The sequence below is a fragment of the Theobroma cacao genome, chromosome 5 (assembly GCF_000208745.1).
Source record: "Theobroma cacao cultivar B97-61/B2 chromosome 5, Criollo_cocoa_genome_V2, whole genome shotgun sequence".
In the NCBI taxonomy this organism is placed as follows: Eukaryota; Viridiplantae; Streptophyta; class Magnoliopsida; order Malvales; family Malvaceae; genus Theobroma; species Theobroma cacao.
The window spans coordinates 881094-897387 of NC_030854.1; the positions used below are offsets into that span (position 1 = coordinate 881094).

General features: G+C 38.9%; 4 protein-coding genes across 4 annotated transcripts; 2 read left to right on the plus strand and 2 right to left on the minus strand.

Moving 5' to 3' along the window:
* LOC18597572 (lactosylceramide 4-alpha-galactosyltransferase) lies at positions 1934 to 3538 on the plus strand. The gene has a single exon (XM_007026696.2). It carries the CDS (start codon positions 1955 to 1957, stop codon positions 3296 to 3298), a length of 1344 nt encoding a protein of 447 aa, XP_007026758.2. The 5' UTR covers positions 1934 to 1954; the 3' UTR covers positions 3299 to 3538.
* Positions 4805 to 6591, plus strand: LOC18597573 (lactosylceramide 4-alpha-galactosyltransferase). The gene is made up of 2 exons (XM_007026698.2): positions 4805 to 5114; positions 5204 to 6591. Exon 2 carries the CDS (start codon positions 5255 to 5257, stop codon positions 6566 to 6568), a length of 1314 nt encoding a protein of 437 aa, XP_007026760.2. The 5' UTR covers positions 4805 to 5114; positions 5204 to 5254; the 3' UTR covers positions 6569 to 6591.
* Positions 6690 to 7458, minus strand: LOC18597574 (30S ribosomal protein S31, chloroplastic). The gene is made up of 3 exons (XM_007026699.2): positions 7229 to 7458; positions 7071 to 7135; positions 6690 to 6987 (listed from the first exon to the last, which is right to left on the minus strand). The coding sequence occupies exons 1-3, from the start codon at positions 7392 to 7394 to the stop codon at positions 6853 to 6855; spliced, it is 366 nt and encodes a 121-aa protein (XP_007026761.1). The 5' UTR covers positions 7395 to 7458; the 3' UTR covers positions 6690 to 6852.
* On the minus strand, positions 9533 to 14291 carry LOC18597575 (auxin transporter-like protein 2). Its single transcript, XM_007026700.2, has 9 exons — positions 13445 to 14291; positions 12923 to 13140; positions 12625 to 12810; positions 12335 to 12447; positions 12043 to 12226; positions 11841 to 11938; positions 11091 to 11298; positions 10671 to 10928; positions 9533 to 10065 (listed from the first exon to the last, which is right to left on the minus strand). Exons 2-9 carry the CDS (start codon positions 13094 to 13096, stop codon positions 9844 to 9846), a joined length of 1443 nt encoding a protein of 480 aa, XP_007026762.2. The 5' UTR covers positions 13097 to 13140; positions 13445 to 14291; the 3' UTR covers positions 9533 to 9843.

Below are 16294 nucleotides of genomic sequence, written 5' to 3' on the forward strand. Positions count from 1 at the left end.
CTGTGTTTTTTTGTGTGGCTAACTGCTGTCTTTGTTTTTTGCAGGGTTTTAAAGAGCCGGGTTGTCCAATTTTTTGGACAACCCGGCGAGGGGGGGGTTCTGGCACCCCTGGGGTTGGTGGCCAGAACCCCCATCCCGCGTAGTGGGTGGGGGATGGGACGGCGAAGGGATGGCTGGGCGTATGCCCAGCCATCCCGATTTTTTTTTTAATTTTTTTTATTGTTATTTTATTTATTTAATTTAATTTAATTTAATTTAATTTTTTTATTTTATTTGAGTGTCTACAGGTTCAAGCTTACTTTATAAGCAATCTAAACAAAGATTATTCAGCTTATTATATAAATTGAAACCAAAAAAACAAAATTCATCGTACAAATATTTCATTCTAGACAGAGATATCTTTGTAATTCTTCGGGAAAGTAATAAAAAAAAAAAACATTGAACATCTATAGTTTTCCACCACATTGGCCTGCTGGCTGCTAACATCCTGTTATGATCAGAGCCCACATCTTTGTCAAGATATGATCAATTTATAATTGCAGAGATATTAAAAAAAATTTAGAGATTTTTAATTTTTTATGAATAACAGCTAAGTTTTTTAGGACTAAAATGCATTACTGAGGATTAATTTGATATGAGAGAAGCACACTTCTTTTGTATTTGCAATGACTTTTCTCAATTGTTGCGTAATTAAATTTTTTTAAAATATCTAATGTAGTGAAAGATTTTGCCGTTGCAAAACAAAGAACATAAGCGTACACAAGCAGGCATTTTTACAAAGATGAAAATAAAAATGGGTAGAATTATAGTAAATTTCTAATTAAATAGGTTCAAATTTAGTTTGAGAGTCATTAATATAAACTACTAACCAAGATGCCAATATTGGTTAGAGTAAGAGTTTTCCCTTGGATTATTTTTAAGCAAAGTTATGATATCTAATTGATGCAATGATGGAGTCAGAATTTCATGTTTGAAGGGATGAAGATAAGAATTTCAATATTTGTAGAGATGAGATTATAAATTTTTTTTTAAAAAAGAGAGCAAAACTATAAAATTTGAAAAAAACAAAGAAGAATTATTAAATTTTAAGAGTGGCGGGGACGCTACTAGCCCCCCCTCCCTCCACCACTGAACTGATGTATCAGATGGCAAGTTATGGCACTGAAGGAAAAGTTTTATTTCTGTTTGTATAGTAATGGGATACTTAAAATTCTACTTACTAGTTTGATTTAATTTAGAATTTTTGCTTAAGTTGGTCATATCAGTCATAGGCATCAAATTTATTAAAGAATTAATTGATTTTGATGATCACTTGGATTGCATTTAAAGTGCAAACAATTACTGAGAGCAACTCTCTTTAATTGGTATATGCAGCTGATAGAAAATGTCCTCAATGCCCAAATTGCAAGATTTTCCAACAATCACCAAAAGCTCACTTACAGGTTACAACATGAAATTCATTTTGCCTTGGCTCATTGTCACTACATAAATTCTGTCAAATTGATCATTGAACTCTGAATAACATTAATGTTTCGATGATACATGGCAAAAGGAGTACCATACTGTCATCATAAAAAAGGATTTGAAACATAAAATAACATAAAATATCATGCATTTTCCATCATTAATGGCTAAAAACGGATACAAAAATATAATAAAACAATATGGTATTGTAAACTAGCTAAAACCAGGCATGTCTCAATCACTTTCTCATTAAATTGCGCGTATCCCAAAATGGAAATTCGAACTGGGTGTATCCATTTCTGATGTATCAGAAGGAAATATTCCCCTTGAGATGGAAATATACAGAACAATTCATTTGCATCAAGATATGAACCACAACCACGTTTATGTTGTTTCAAAACCCTGACCCAATTTGCAAAGAAACAGCAACAAACGACAATTCCATTTCTTTATATAGTAATGTTGTATGTGCCAGTTTGGTTGTCTGAGCATGTCTCCTCAAAAGAAATTCTCTGTCCGTTCAATGATTGGGCCATTCAGAAGAATGTCCAAGAAGTCATTGACTTACCGCTTGATTAGCCGCATGGCGAAGTCGCCTGTCTTGTCCACCATTTCGCTTGCTGCAATACTTTTTTTTATCTATGCAGACAGCTTGATGTCTAATCTATCCGTTCATAATGCAAATATCAAGACCGGTGAGGTTTTCCCATATACTCAGACTCAGACGACTCCAGTTGTTGAAGGAGAAGGACAAGTTGCCACGAGTTTGAATAGCCTGCCAGTGGCGGCTGCTACCACCATCCAGGAAAGAAAGATTGAAGAAACTGAGAATGAAGATCCTCTCATTCCTCCTTTCAAAGCCTCGGCAGATGAAAGAATGGAATGGTTCAGGAGGAAACTACCGGAACTTGAAATTCTCAAATCAAATGAGTTGAGTGAGCGATTCCATGGTCGGGTTTTGGAATTGTTCAACAACAAATGTTCAGCACAGTTCTTCATGGTGTGGCTGTCAACAGCGCAGTCCTTTGGGCCTAGAGAGTTCTTGGCCGTGGATAGTCTGTTCAGCACCACCCCTGATGGATGTTTGCTGATTTTGTCAAGCTCCATGGACAGCCCAAAAGGGTACAGGATCTTGAAACCACTTATTGATCGAGGGTTTAACGTTCTTGCAGTCACACCAGACTTGCCCTTTCTAGTCAAGAACACCCCAGCTGAACCGTGGCTTGATGACTTGAAGAGCGGGAATATGGACCCTGGCTCTATCCCTTTATTCAATCATCTTTCTGATCTGATCAGGCTAGCAGTTTTGTACAAGTATGGAGGAGTTTACTTGGACACAGACTTCATCTTTTTGAAAGATTTATCAGGGTTGAGGAATGCCATTGGTGCACAAAGTATCAACCAACAAACCAAAAAATGGACTCGGTTAAACGGAGCAGTCATGATCTTTGACATCCACCATCCTGTTTTGGTGGAATTCTTAAGGGAATATGCCACAACTTTCAACGGGAACAGATGGGGGCACAATGGACCATACTTGGTTTCCAGGGTCTTGGAGAGACTACGAGAAAACTCTGAATATAACATTACAGTTTTCCCCCCAAAGGCCTTCTATCCTGTGGATTGGATTAAGATAGCCAAGCTCTTTAAGAAGCCAGAAACGGAGGCGGACTTGAAATGGGCAGATGATACACTGGCTGATATAAGCAATGATAGCTATGTAGTTCACCTCTGGAACAAGCGAAGCAGGGAATTGAAGATAGAGGAGGGAAGTGTCATGGCCAGAATGATTGCAGAGCACTGTAATATTTGCGAGAACATATACGATCCTTGAACAAAACTTCTCCTCTAATGAATGACCCCATTCGGCCCTTCAGGAGTAGCAAATCAAGGAAATTTATTTAATCTCCTTTACTTTGTTGCTTGAATAAGTTATGATTCAAGGGTAGTAAGCAATTCTTTCCATCACATAGGTGTTATTTTTTCTACCATTTTTGGTGTTTCCAATGTAGAAACGAAACAGATATATACCTGATGTAAAATGCATATGAAATTCATTCTTTTCTTCTAATTATTTTCTTTCTCAAATACAAATGATGATATTGCTTATGTAATGATAATCTGTCCATCACTCTGAGCTTGGAAATGAAAATTCACAACCCAAACACTGGAAAAAGCTTATGGAGTAGCTCCAGAAACTACACCGGCAGTCTTCGATGATCACCAAATGTGCACCAAGCTAACAAAGGCAACGAAACTTGCTAATTATTCCACTGTCCCCAAGCCATTTCCATGAGCATCTAGAGATAGAATTTTTCATTGTGCTTATGAAATAACCAATAACCAGGGTGACTACTTTTCCGATTACAAAGAAACATGCAGACCATAGGTAGAAATTATAAATTGGGTAATTTTTTTCTACCAAATAATTGTATTTTAGTCTTTAGTATAGTGCACTGGAGTAATGTTTTAGCCTAGTCTGTCCAGTACAGACATCATGATGCCAATTTACCCAGATATTACAGCTGTAGATGCTGTAAGTAAGGTATAAACGTCAAAAGCGATACTGGAAAGGTTTTGGAAACCTGAAGAAGTTCGAGATCAGGTAAAGAAAGAAAGTCCTAGTTCTGACTTCCCTATTATGTAACGTGGCAACATTTCATTGGTGGGCAAACAGGGGGTACGAAATCAAGGCAAGAAGTTGGGGCAAGAGACTTTTGATTCTCGCATACATCAAACTTGTAACAAAATAAAATTATTATTTTTTTTAATTTGAAGAAGGGGAATTTGAATCCTATTCTTTAAACCTGATAAAATTAAATCACTTGGATTTAATGCCTGATAAAAATGTTGACAAACACAGTGGCCTTTGATGAAGTCTCTATGCTGATTGTTAGATTACCTTGGCAGACTGTCCCACGCCTTAATTTTATTGATGGAAGACTATATTGGAGACAACGTGAAAGGTATATGTGAAAAAAATGGAAGAGAAAAGCAAATCGGAAATGAGTTAAGTATTTCCTGAAAGTCCTTTTCTGTTCCATTAATTCTTTTTCTCATACTTAGGAGGTCGAAATAGAGGAAGGATGGAGAAGATTCATTCATCCACATGAGAAGTAGAAGAAGTAATTCTGCTGTCCCATGTATCTGTAACATGTCACAAAAATGTCAGGCCTCAGAATTGATTCTTGAATTGTATCTATACTTGGCCAAATTGTCTTCATAATCCGAGGAAAGGAAATTCTAATGTATTCTAATTTGTAATGTGAAAAGCACGATTATGTCAACATAATGACATTAACTTCTTGTTAAATCATGGAATTTCTGTCAGCAACTCAGTGGCATGTGAATAAAAATGTGCGACAATCTATCGTTGTTATTTGAATGATTAGCCTTAAAAGCTCTAATAAGAACGGAAACCTGAAAGTCAAGAAAGAACCCCATGGCCATTATGTGTATCTACAATCCACAACAATTGAGAAACTCCTTTCCAGGACGGAGCATTAACCTTCCTGTCTAAGACTCTAGCCATCGACCAAAGTTAGGCAGGTCAAGGTTTACGATGGTCTGTATTCTGATCTATCATTTCAGGTGCTGCAGCTCATCATTGTGGAGAAATGGTCAGGATAACATCGATCGATATTCTGGGGGTATGCTTAATTACAATCAGATCTTTATTTTCATGTACTACTTTGATCTGAATGCCATTAAAATAACCCTTCAAAACTGTCTCCTTCAGGTGAATATTCTCTGTTAAACTGTAGTGGCAGTGAGCAATTGGTTTCAAAACATGGCAGTGAGAAATTTGTTTCGCATGTCTAGTTACCAGCTATTTCTCTGTAGCGTCAAATTACCAATCTTCTCTACCATATCATTGTTCTTTACCATCTCAGTGGCTGCTGTATTCTTCATCATCTATGAAAATATCCTGACTTCGAATCTTTCGATGTATCCTGAACATATTACAACAACTGAAATTATTACTGCACTAAGCACCACAAGCGAGGGACAATCCAGGTCGATTTTTAGCAGCAAGCCACTGCAAATTAATACAGAAGGAAAGGTGGAAGGGGTCGATAATGAAAACTTGGATCCTCTAATTCCTCCATCCAATGTCACCAGGGAAGAAAGAATAGCTTGGTTCCAGAAGAAACTGCCTGAACTTGAGTTATTCAAATCAAACAACTTGAGTTCACAATTCCATGACCAAGTTCTGGGTTTCTTCGACAGAGACTGTACAATTCGGTACTTCATGGTTTGGCTTTCACCAGCTCAGTCCTTTGGACCGAGGGAATTCGCAGCTTTAGACAGTCTGTTCAAAGCTAGTCCTAAGGGATGCTTGATGATCTTATCACCATCTCTTGATTCCAGGCAAGGATACAGGATTCTGAAACCACTAATTGATGGCGGGTTTAAAGTTCTTGCAGTTACACCAGACTTGCACTTTCTAGTCAAGAACACCCCAGCCGAGGGTTGGCTTGATGAGATGAAGAATGGGAGCAAGGACCCTGGAAATATTTCATTATCTTACAATCTTTCCAACCTGATTAGGCTTGCAATACTGTACAAGTACGGAGGAGTTTACTTGGATGTAGATTTCATAATTCTTAAAGATTTCATGGGATTGAGGAATGCAATCGGTGCACAGAGCATAGATCCAATCACCCGGAAATGGACCAGAATAAATGGCGCAGCTATGATTTTCAACGATGCGCATCCACTTCTACTTGACTTCTTACAGGAATTTGCCATGACCTTTGATGGAAGTAAATGGGGGCACAATGGGCCTTACCTGGTTTCCAGAGTGATTGGAAGAGTAGGAAATGCTCCAGGTTACAACCTTACAATCTTGCCACCCAAAACCTTTTATCCAATGACTTGGACGAATATAGACAGACTTTTTAAGAAGCCCGAGACTGAAGCAGAATTGCAATGGGTGGAAGACACGTTGGTCACACTGAAATCAAGCACACAAGCAATACACCTATGGAACCACCGAACCAGAGATTTTATGATCGAGGAAGGAAGCGTGATTGAAAGACTAATCTCAGCCTACTGTGTGATTTGCCAACAGAGGAACAATCAACAGATACTGCCCATTTAAGGAAACACCATTGCTACAATTTTCTTTCTCAATACCCAATAGTAGTTGTTCTAGAATTATTGTTGTAATGATTCATTTTCATAGTCAGTCATAGAAGTTCTCAACTTATGCAAGACAAGCATTTAAGTATCAACTTAATTCTTCCAAAAAGAACCCAAAATTCAAATGCAGAGAAGAATTCAGACAAAAGAGTGTGTTGTTAATTGCAAATACAGCATACCCAAGTTTTGGAATTTGAATATTACAAGAGAAATGAACAAATTAACCATGATGGGGTCTAGCTATTAGCTGGAAAACAGAGACTCATCGATTTCAATCTTGATCTTCTCATCATCATCAAACTTATCTTTCCTCGGAGGCGACGGAGGAATCGGCACTCTTGGTGGCCCTCTCCCCTTCTTCTTGTTCCTAGGCCTCGCCTATACAATTTTATTCAAAAACAAAGTTCACAACCAATTTCCATAATCAACCTTTACACCACAAATGGGGGAATAGCACTTACATTGCCAAAGGAGTGATTAAAGCGCTTCCCTTTCTTTGTTTTCTTATCCCCTCTGCCACAGTACACTGAAAGACAAAAAAAAAATCAAAATTTTATAATCTTCAAAATATACCCTGGACAAAGTAGTGATAAGAAATTGCAGTTGTTTTTTAAGTTACCGTAGGGGATTGAGGGAGAAGAAGCAGTGGAGAGTGAAACTGAGGAAGTTGAAACTGACAATGAAGTTCCGAGGGTTTGGGAATGAGAAGAGGAAATACGAGACAAAGAAGAAAGATTGACAGATTGAGCTGGAACTGGAGCAGCTCCAAGCAGCAGTGAAGCCATGGTTGTTTCTTCTGTCGAGTTTCTGAAGGATAAGGTAATCACAAACTTCTTCTTTGTGGCTTTTAGGTTAGGATATGGCTTCAAGTGTTAGCCCAATCCCAACCTTTTCCCTGTCTGTCCAAGCCCAGTTCAAACCCTGGGCAAATTTGAGCCCTCAAGCTCTTTTTTCTGCAAGGAAAATTAAATGGCCCATAGGAATAAGCAAAGGAAGGGTCCATGACAGAGATGACCCATTTCCGAAGCAATGGAAGGGTCCATGACAGCCAAAGTCTTGGGTTATTTCCATTTTTTATTTCCTCTCCTGATAGTCTGACAAAGCTGAGATACCAAGAAATTTGAAGACAAGATTTGGATCTCTTAACTAAATTCTTCTGAAATCTGCAGCTTTCACATGTAAATAGTATGTCAATCTAAGCAAAGAACTTGCTTACTGTTGTAATCTTCCTTCAATTTTAAAGTAACCTCTGATCTAATCCTTTCCAGGATGCTTATATCAGAAGCATTTCATTCTCTCTCTCTTTTTTTATCTTACAGGGTTTCTTGCTGAAGCAGATGATGGCTCTGAAATCTAACATGTTACTTTCTTTTAACGGTAACTGTAGGAATCATGGCACTGTAATCCATGAACAGGGTACCTTGCTAAGAAAGGATACATGCAGTTTCGTTATAAGAGGCTAAAGCAGGATTTCGGACAGCAAATAAGCTTTATTATATTTGCCATGGAAGTGCTTTGCATATGGTCAACCTAAGCTATGAAATGTTAGGGGTCATAAGCCAAAAATTTGCTTACAAGTTAAGACTGACAGCTTTTGAGTAACCTAAGTACCTAACCCAACTTCAGCTATTTCTGTAGGCTTAGAAGTTAGATATCTAGACTGCCTTTCATTCCTGATTTAAGCTAATAGTCTTACATCTTATTGAATTAAATTGAGCAGATAAATTAACCAATCAGCAAACCAGCATATAGCTAGACGAATTCAACGTAAAGTTCAACCAAATTCACATGTAATAGACTTTGAACTTTAGATTTTCGATCAGAGATTTAACATATATAATACAATTATCTTTATAATTATTTTTTCATCACCTTTTATGTAAAATCTCGAATTCATCACTGTCTTCGAGAATAAAGACCCCCTTCCTATTATTAAGATACAAGATCTCAAAGACATTAGTCATTGATTAGTCATTGTATTTTGAATTCATCACTGTATTTGATTAGCGTAAATTCTACACATTAGTCATTCACATTGTCATTAGATTTCATATTGTTTAATTATTTATATAAAGCCTAAAGATAAGTAGTAAGTAAGGATGGGTATAAAAAGATAGAATCCTAAGCTTTTTTTTTTTTTTTGTTCAATCAATATCAACTTTGTGAGACTGGAATATCAACAAACTCAAAAAACATAACAGCATCAACACACAGTTAAATGGAAGTATAGGCATGTGCTACTAGATTTGGTCAATACCAAACTAGATCTTTACTGGAACCAACTCTCTCTCCCATATGATCAAAGCGCAGAATCTGTCAATTCTTTCTTTACCTAATCATGCAAAAAAGCCAACGATACCAAACCAAATTTATGACTTGGTGTTGTACTAAATGATCCACCTGAAATCCTGCAAAAGCCTAATCATGGTTGTTTCCCATTCTCTGGACTTTTGTTCTAGTCCTTGGAATCTAAAGAAAACAGCAAGAGGACACCTACATGTATCGGCTGGCATGTGCCAGAGAAATAAGATCGAAGACCCAATGAAGGGATTTGATTATATTTATAGGGGCTTTGATTATTAGGCATGGAAACCCCACATGAGAGGAGATACATGTATCATGTACATGTAGGTATGATGGCATGTGAAATTTAAGGGAGGGGAATATTTAGGAGTAAAGAGTGGCACGTGACAAACAGATGAGCCAACGTGCAAGCCATGTGAATGGTGGGGGGAGTCCACGGCCCACTGTCCTCCACAGAATCAAGCCAAGTCTCAATAAAAAAAGAGAAGCAGACCCATACCCCTTGATTGTTTATGAGTTACTTTGGGAACATGATAGTGGTAATAATTGGCATTGCAAAGCTATTAGAAAAGAAATAAGAAAGAAGAACGAAATGTTTATATTATCCCAAGAAAAGAAGGATGGAGAAAGGTAAAAGATATACTATTATCAGATTTAATTAGGCCTATGCTTTGATAGCAAAGGAATCATCACAATTCAACACACTATTTTATCAACTAATTTAAGGGTGGAGGGGAGGAAAAAATAGAAAAAAGAAAGAAAGGGAAAATCCAGCACACATCACATGTAGGGGAGATATTGCTATGTCCCCATGTATGATACAAGATATGGAGGAAAAACAGGGAATTCATTTTTTTTTTGGTGGGTTTGTTTCTTTTTATATAGGGGGGAGGAGTTGAATTCAGGTTGAATTGTTGATCATGAGTCAGCTCAGTGGTGCTGTGCAGCTGCTCCTGGTACTGGTGTTGGAGGCTTGCACTGATAGCACTTGGCAAACAACCCGAAGGTGTCAATTTGCCTGATGAAGTTGGTCATGCTAGCCCATCCACCGAACCCAAACCCGACCACCAGAACCCACACCACAACGAAGGCGTTGAATACATACATTGCAGTCCAGCTTGGCATGAAGAATGGAGGCTTTTCTGCAGCATTCTGCTCAGGAGAAAACAAGGAATAGAAATTGATTATTAAACTTCCCCAAATTTCCAATCAAATTGTATTATTAAGTTGGGAGGGGCAACCAAATCAGTCAATTGAGTTTGGCAATTTGTTGACAAAAAATGTGACTAACTGCTAGAGACCAAACTGGAAGGAAAAGAGTCAAGTCAGCCAGCTCATCCAAGACAGAGTACTACCACTGCAACTGTAGCATATAACTAAATGAAAAAGACATGCCAACCATCTCCAATTCTTCTCGTAACGTTTCCAAATCCAAGCCTTAAATGCTTTTGTACATTTGCTGCAGACTCTCAACCCCCCCTACCTCTCCACACAATTTGGCCACAGCTACTGTGGAACTGGAATGTGGGAATCCTCATCAAACTTTCAAGGACTGTCCACTTCAATTTCAAAGACCAACATACCCCTAATTATTAAAGATAACTACAGTTTGAACGATACATAAGGTGATCAAAAGGGCGGTACGGGCTAGTGGGGCAACAAGATAGTGGCCCTAGAGTGTAAAGAGAAGAGAGGATTGGTAACGGTGTGAGTGAAGCAAAAAAGTGGTAAAATTTGTGTTTTTGTGTTTTTTTTACCTGTCGAGCAGAGGCTTTTCTGTAGGTGAGCATATGGGCTAAAGCTGGGATGATGTAGACGGTGAAGCTAACCAAAAGAGCACCAACTGCAGAGTTTATGGGCCCAAAGAATGGGAAGATGATGGCCAGGAACCAGATTGGAATCACCACTGGCAGCCTTGCCAGTGCCCTCAAACAAATGCTTCTTGTGTCATGCATCCCTATCACCTTCTCCCACACGAAGTACAGCGGAGTACAAGCAAACCCAAATGTGATAAACTGCAAAACATTTTCATCACATCACAACTGTCACTTTTTACTATTAATCAAGTAAAAACTCGTAGGTTTAAAATACTACTGCTTGTACTTTAGGAGGTAAAACTGCTCCCAAAGTGCCTAACAAGCAATGATTAAAAAAATATTATAACTATGGAACTAGACCTGGTGAATAAGCATTAAGATGACGGCGGCGTCACGGAAGCGGGTCTTGGGGAGGAGAGAGAAGGCATTGGAATGGTTGAGGAGCTGGTCCCCGAATGCCCAGTAGACGGCGGAAGCAGATGGAAGGGTTAGAGTAAAAACGTATAATGTGGCCAACAAGTAGATGTACTTGAATTTCTGAGGCTTCCACATTGCATGCATGATTTCCCTGAAAATATAAGAAGAAAAAGAAAAAAGCCCATCAATCAATATATGTTTTTACCTTGAAAAATAAGGGTAAATGGCCGAAATACCCTCATGCAACAGCTAAGGGAATTACAACTGACGCTCCTTTTTAATTTTTTAGTATTATTTTTAGGTGAATGACCTAGGCACTGTTGAGTCTATGACAAAAATTATGGTACAGGTAAAAGACAAAGGAGACTAGACTAGATTAAGGTCAGAATCAAGCTGTAACAGGGAAAAACAATTCGCAAACAGTTGAACATATGATCATTTCACTGTTCAATTTCCCTGGAGAAATGAAGAAAGGAGAGGGGAAGGGGGGGGGGGGGGGGGGCGGGGGGCGGCGGGGATTGTAGTGTTTGTTTCCGAGCAAACAAAATTAGTTTGCATGATTTTGTCTGGGGGTCTCGAACCCCAAGATGGCCGGCAAAAGCTGCAAAGAGAAGCCGTGTAGAAACAAGAGAAAGAAAGAGAGAAGAAAGGGAAGGGTGAAATCAATATTGTTAAAGAAAAAAAAAAGCTTACACAGTCACAGCATGTCCGCCAAAGGTGTAGAGAATGTTGGTGGCTCCGGTGAAGTAGAGCACTAGCTTTGTTGGACCGGAGTGGGTCACGCCGTCAACCTGAACAGCAAAAAGATCATATGTAAAAACGAAGAGCAAACCGGAGGTTGCATGGGAGGAAGATCATGGCCGTTGATTGTTGGTTTTAACTGGTTTTTTCTTACCTGGCCGTGAACAAGGGAGGCTATGGCCAAGTACCAGGCCGTATAGGTGGTCATCCCAAGGCCTAGAAAAGACCAAATACGGTAGTTGTGAAAGGAGGGTATGAAAACTGTGGTTGCGCAGCAAGCTCCAAAAATATAGGTCCATGTCCTCTTGTCTAATTTGTCATTGATGTAGTAAATATTACTGTTCATCATTCAAAGTGAAAACAATGGTTAAAAAAGGAGATGAAACCCAGATTCAGATTCTGCTTAAATTTCTGATGTTAAATCAAGAAGAAAAATCGATGCTAACCTTGCACAAGCTATAAGTTGTATGACAGATCCGAATAAGAGGAAAGTACAGTTGAAGGCAAGTCCAACTGCCTTCCAGTACGGACCCAGCAGACCATCAAGCACTTCAAACCACTGCAATCCGAAACAGTGTAGTAGTAACTTTTTAGTATGATAGTTGAGATCACTAAAAAGGGATTTGTTGGACAACAGTAATCTTTTTGAAATATTTTTTTTTCTAGGGTTGGTTACTGCTAAGGAAGATTAGGTATCGGTGGTGGTGGTGGGTTTTCAGGTTTCTTGATGACAAACCTGGATGACATGGTTCTTGAAGCTGACGTTCTCCTTCTCCTTCCTGCTTCTATACTCTATATAGAGCACACTGATGAGATATGCAGTCCAACTTCCCAGCAGTCCATAGAATACCTGAAGCAGAATTCCTGACAGCATACCCAATTGAGAGAAGGAATAGGGCAGTGTCAACAGCACTTGCGCCACCTGCAAGGAGAACAGAAGAGGAAGACGAAGAAGAAGAATTTGTCAGGTTTTAAGAGGAGAACAAATGATGAAACGAACTGAGAGTTGAGGATAATTTGGGTAATGGGAATACTTGATTGGAAGCGCAGCTGAACCAGGCATCCCAGGCAGAGCCACCATGCCAGAGGAAGCTCTTGACGCTGAACATTGAGTGTTGTTCATCTTCTTTCTCTTCTTCTCTGGTTTCATGCTCCGTCTCGCTGAAGTTGGAGACTATTGCTTCTTCTGCTTGCTTCGGAGGCAACATTGTCTTCTTTGTTCTCTTAAGGCAACGTCTAAATCCTTGTAGATCTGAAACATATAAAAGACAGTCAATGAGACAAAAACTATAATCAAACGAGAGCAGCCCCCAAGAAAACGAAAGTCAATAATACCCCAGATCCGAACACCCTCAATTTCTTCCAAAACGTAGAAAAAGATAAACTAAAACTTCCATTCCACAGAAATACCAAAAGGAAAGGGGAAAGGAAAAAACCTAAAGGAAAAAGTCAAGTGAGTTGTGAACAAAAAGGAAAGAGTGTTAACATGTTTTTCACGAACCAAACCAAAGAGAAAGAAACCACCCCAAACCCCCCCAGTACCACTTTCAACAAACCTTGTTTCTGAGTTGTCTCTTTCGTGCAAAAGATTGAAGGAAATCAAGCAGAGAGATCTGTCAATGACCCCAAAATGAGTGCGATTTAAAGACTGTCCCTTGCTTGAGTTGATCTATCAACTTTATATTTTCTTCTTTTCCCTTCCGTCTCAACAATGGAAAACCAAAAACAGACTCTGATAATTAGAGCTAGCTAGCAGCAGGGGCAGAGGGTTGGATTATGCTGTGTTAAAGAGTATAAGAATTCTCCATTCCAAGAATTGGCAGAGAAAGAGATTTAAATGCCAGCCACACGAAAATAATTGACTCAAATCTCCAGCTCCGAATCTCTTTGCCTCCCTTCCTCTGTCAAGAGAAAAACTGCAACTTTAGCCACAGTAAAAGCTCCTTACTTTAATGCGCCACCAATTTTCTCTGCTGAAGAAAAAGCAGTGCCGCACCCAAAGACGGCGAGACCTTAAAAGCAGGAAAAAGAGAAGAAAAACTCTCTCTCTCTCTCTCTCACCTCCTTCCCTCTCACCTCACCCTTACGATTCAATGGTCTTCGCAGTTGTTGAACAAAGGACCCTTTTCTCTCCTCTTCAACTTACTATATATATTTATATAGTACTGCTTTAGTTTATATATAGTAACACTATTGCTGCATCAACAGTGTTACTCTAGCAGTGTTTGTTTTCTCTCTCTTTCTTTTTGGGAGTTTGAAAGGAAAGAGTGAGAGTGACTGAACCCCAAATTCCCTGTGTATTCCACTTCTGATTCGATTCCCGGGTCTTCTGTTTCTTTTGGTGGGTAGTAGAGAGAATTAGAGATCTAAGCGACTGAGACGTTGTTCTGATCACAACGAGAGACTCAACCTTAACCCAAGGCCTTGCCTTTTATAGCCCCCTCCTTTAGGTAAAAAAAAAAAACAATGCTTTACCTCCACTCCTCCTAAAGATAATCTTATCTACCATTAATCAATTACTTTTTACTTGTATTTATGCAACAGCCGCTCAGAGGCCAGGACAATTTATTTCTACCCCTAGACCCAGAGCTTGTTTCCGAGGCTTTTAAATTTTGTTACATTATTTAAGAAATACTGCTACTGCTACTGCTGCAGCTGCAGCTGCAGCTTGCTGCTGACTAAGCTGAGAAGCTCAGATCCAAATCCAAATCTCAGTTCAATAATTCCGGGGTGACTCAATTTTCCCAATTGAATTCCTTTTCTGTTTTTTGTTTTCTAATGCTGGATTCATTTTCCGTATTGAATTTTAATTGATCGAGGCTTCATCAAACTCCCCTCCCTGTCCCCCGTCCCTCTCTAATCAATGGAAAAGAATCCCATTTCCCACTCGATCTCACCAACGCGTGCACAACAATGGCTTGTGGTGGTGGCAGCACAATCGAGTGTCAATGGAGGTGGGTTTGCATCACGCTTTGTCAATGGCGTGTGGTGGTAGCACAGTAGCCAGTTCCGCCGATGAAAGATACGATGGACGATTTTATTTCTTTTATCGTGGGCCGCCTAACCCAACCAACGAATGAAAAATGGAGGCCCATTATGATTTTCCATTGCTTTTTCTTTTTGGGAAAATACAAGGTTTACACTTTAGACTTTACTAACACTTTTAAGCACTTTCTCAAAACATCTTGAGCTAAGCTATTAATTATTCCCATTTAAAGAAAATATTCAAAATGCTATACTAAGAATGTAAATGGGTTGCTGTTTCACTGATATCCCCGTGTATCAACCTCGATAATATAATATAAGTACGCATAATTTTAATTTATAAGATAAATTTCACATCATACTTATCAAGATCTTTCTTTTTTACTTTTTACAATAGTAAAATTATGAAAATACATTCCATTCAATAGTTAACGTATTTATTCATATTTAGAATGTATTTTTTATGATTTTATTAAAAAAAATAATTAGATCGACGTGGTCGGAGAAATAAGAGGAAAACGGCTGGAGCCGAGCCGAGCCGAGATGGACCCGCCACGATGCGGCACGCTTTTAAAGGTGAACACGCCCACAATGAAGCCCTTCTAAGAACCCCACTTGCGGACGGCTTGGTTGCGGCCCACCCTTTCATTATCTTACAATTCAACCTTTTCATTTTCCCATTCTTGGATTCTCTTTTCCATTTACTTTAAAAAAAAAAAAAAAAAAAAAAAAGAATCCATCCATGCAATTCATTGACATGCATAAAATCTAAATTTACTTAACAAGTTTTCGTGAAAGAAAACCAATCTATGAATAATCTGTGGGTGTAATAAATGTGATGATTGGAATCTTTACATTACTAGGAAAACAAAATCAAGAAAGATTTTTGTCAAGTAATGTCCATACAAATTTAAGACAACCTCGGGCAACATAAGATAATTGTGAAGTACATGTTACTTTACTTTGTCAGCCACCGTTATGAAAATAAAAATCATGTGCTTCTATTTGAAGTCTTCTGCCACTTTCATTTAATGTTTTGTTTGTGTTTTCTTTATATAATTTTACGTTAACATAAAATAATCGTGATCAAAGGGTGGTGACGAAGGAAGTGACGGTGGCAATGGGGATGGTGGGAGGGTGGTGGTGGTGGTGGTGGTGGAACCACCAAGCCACCATGGTTTTAAGGAGGGGGAGGGGGCGGCGGAGGAGAGTATATATGGTACTCCATGTAAAATGGAAGAAATGTTAATGATATTCCATACAAAACTCCTACGTAACCCCTTTCCAACGGGGATTTGTCGGCTTGGTGAGGGGTTTCTGACCTTGGCCCGTTCGCCACCCAGCACATCTCCCACTTGCCCACTTCGAAGTTTATACCTCACACACACACTTGCTTTTGCCTCTTTTTTCCATCTGATCCT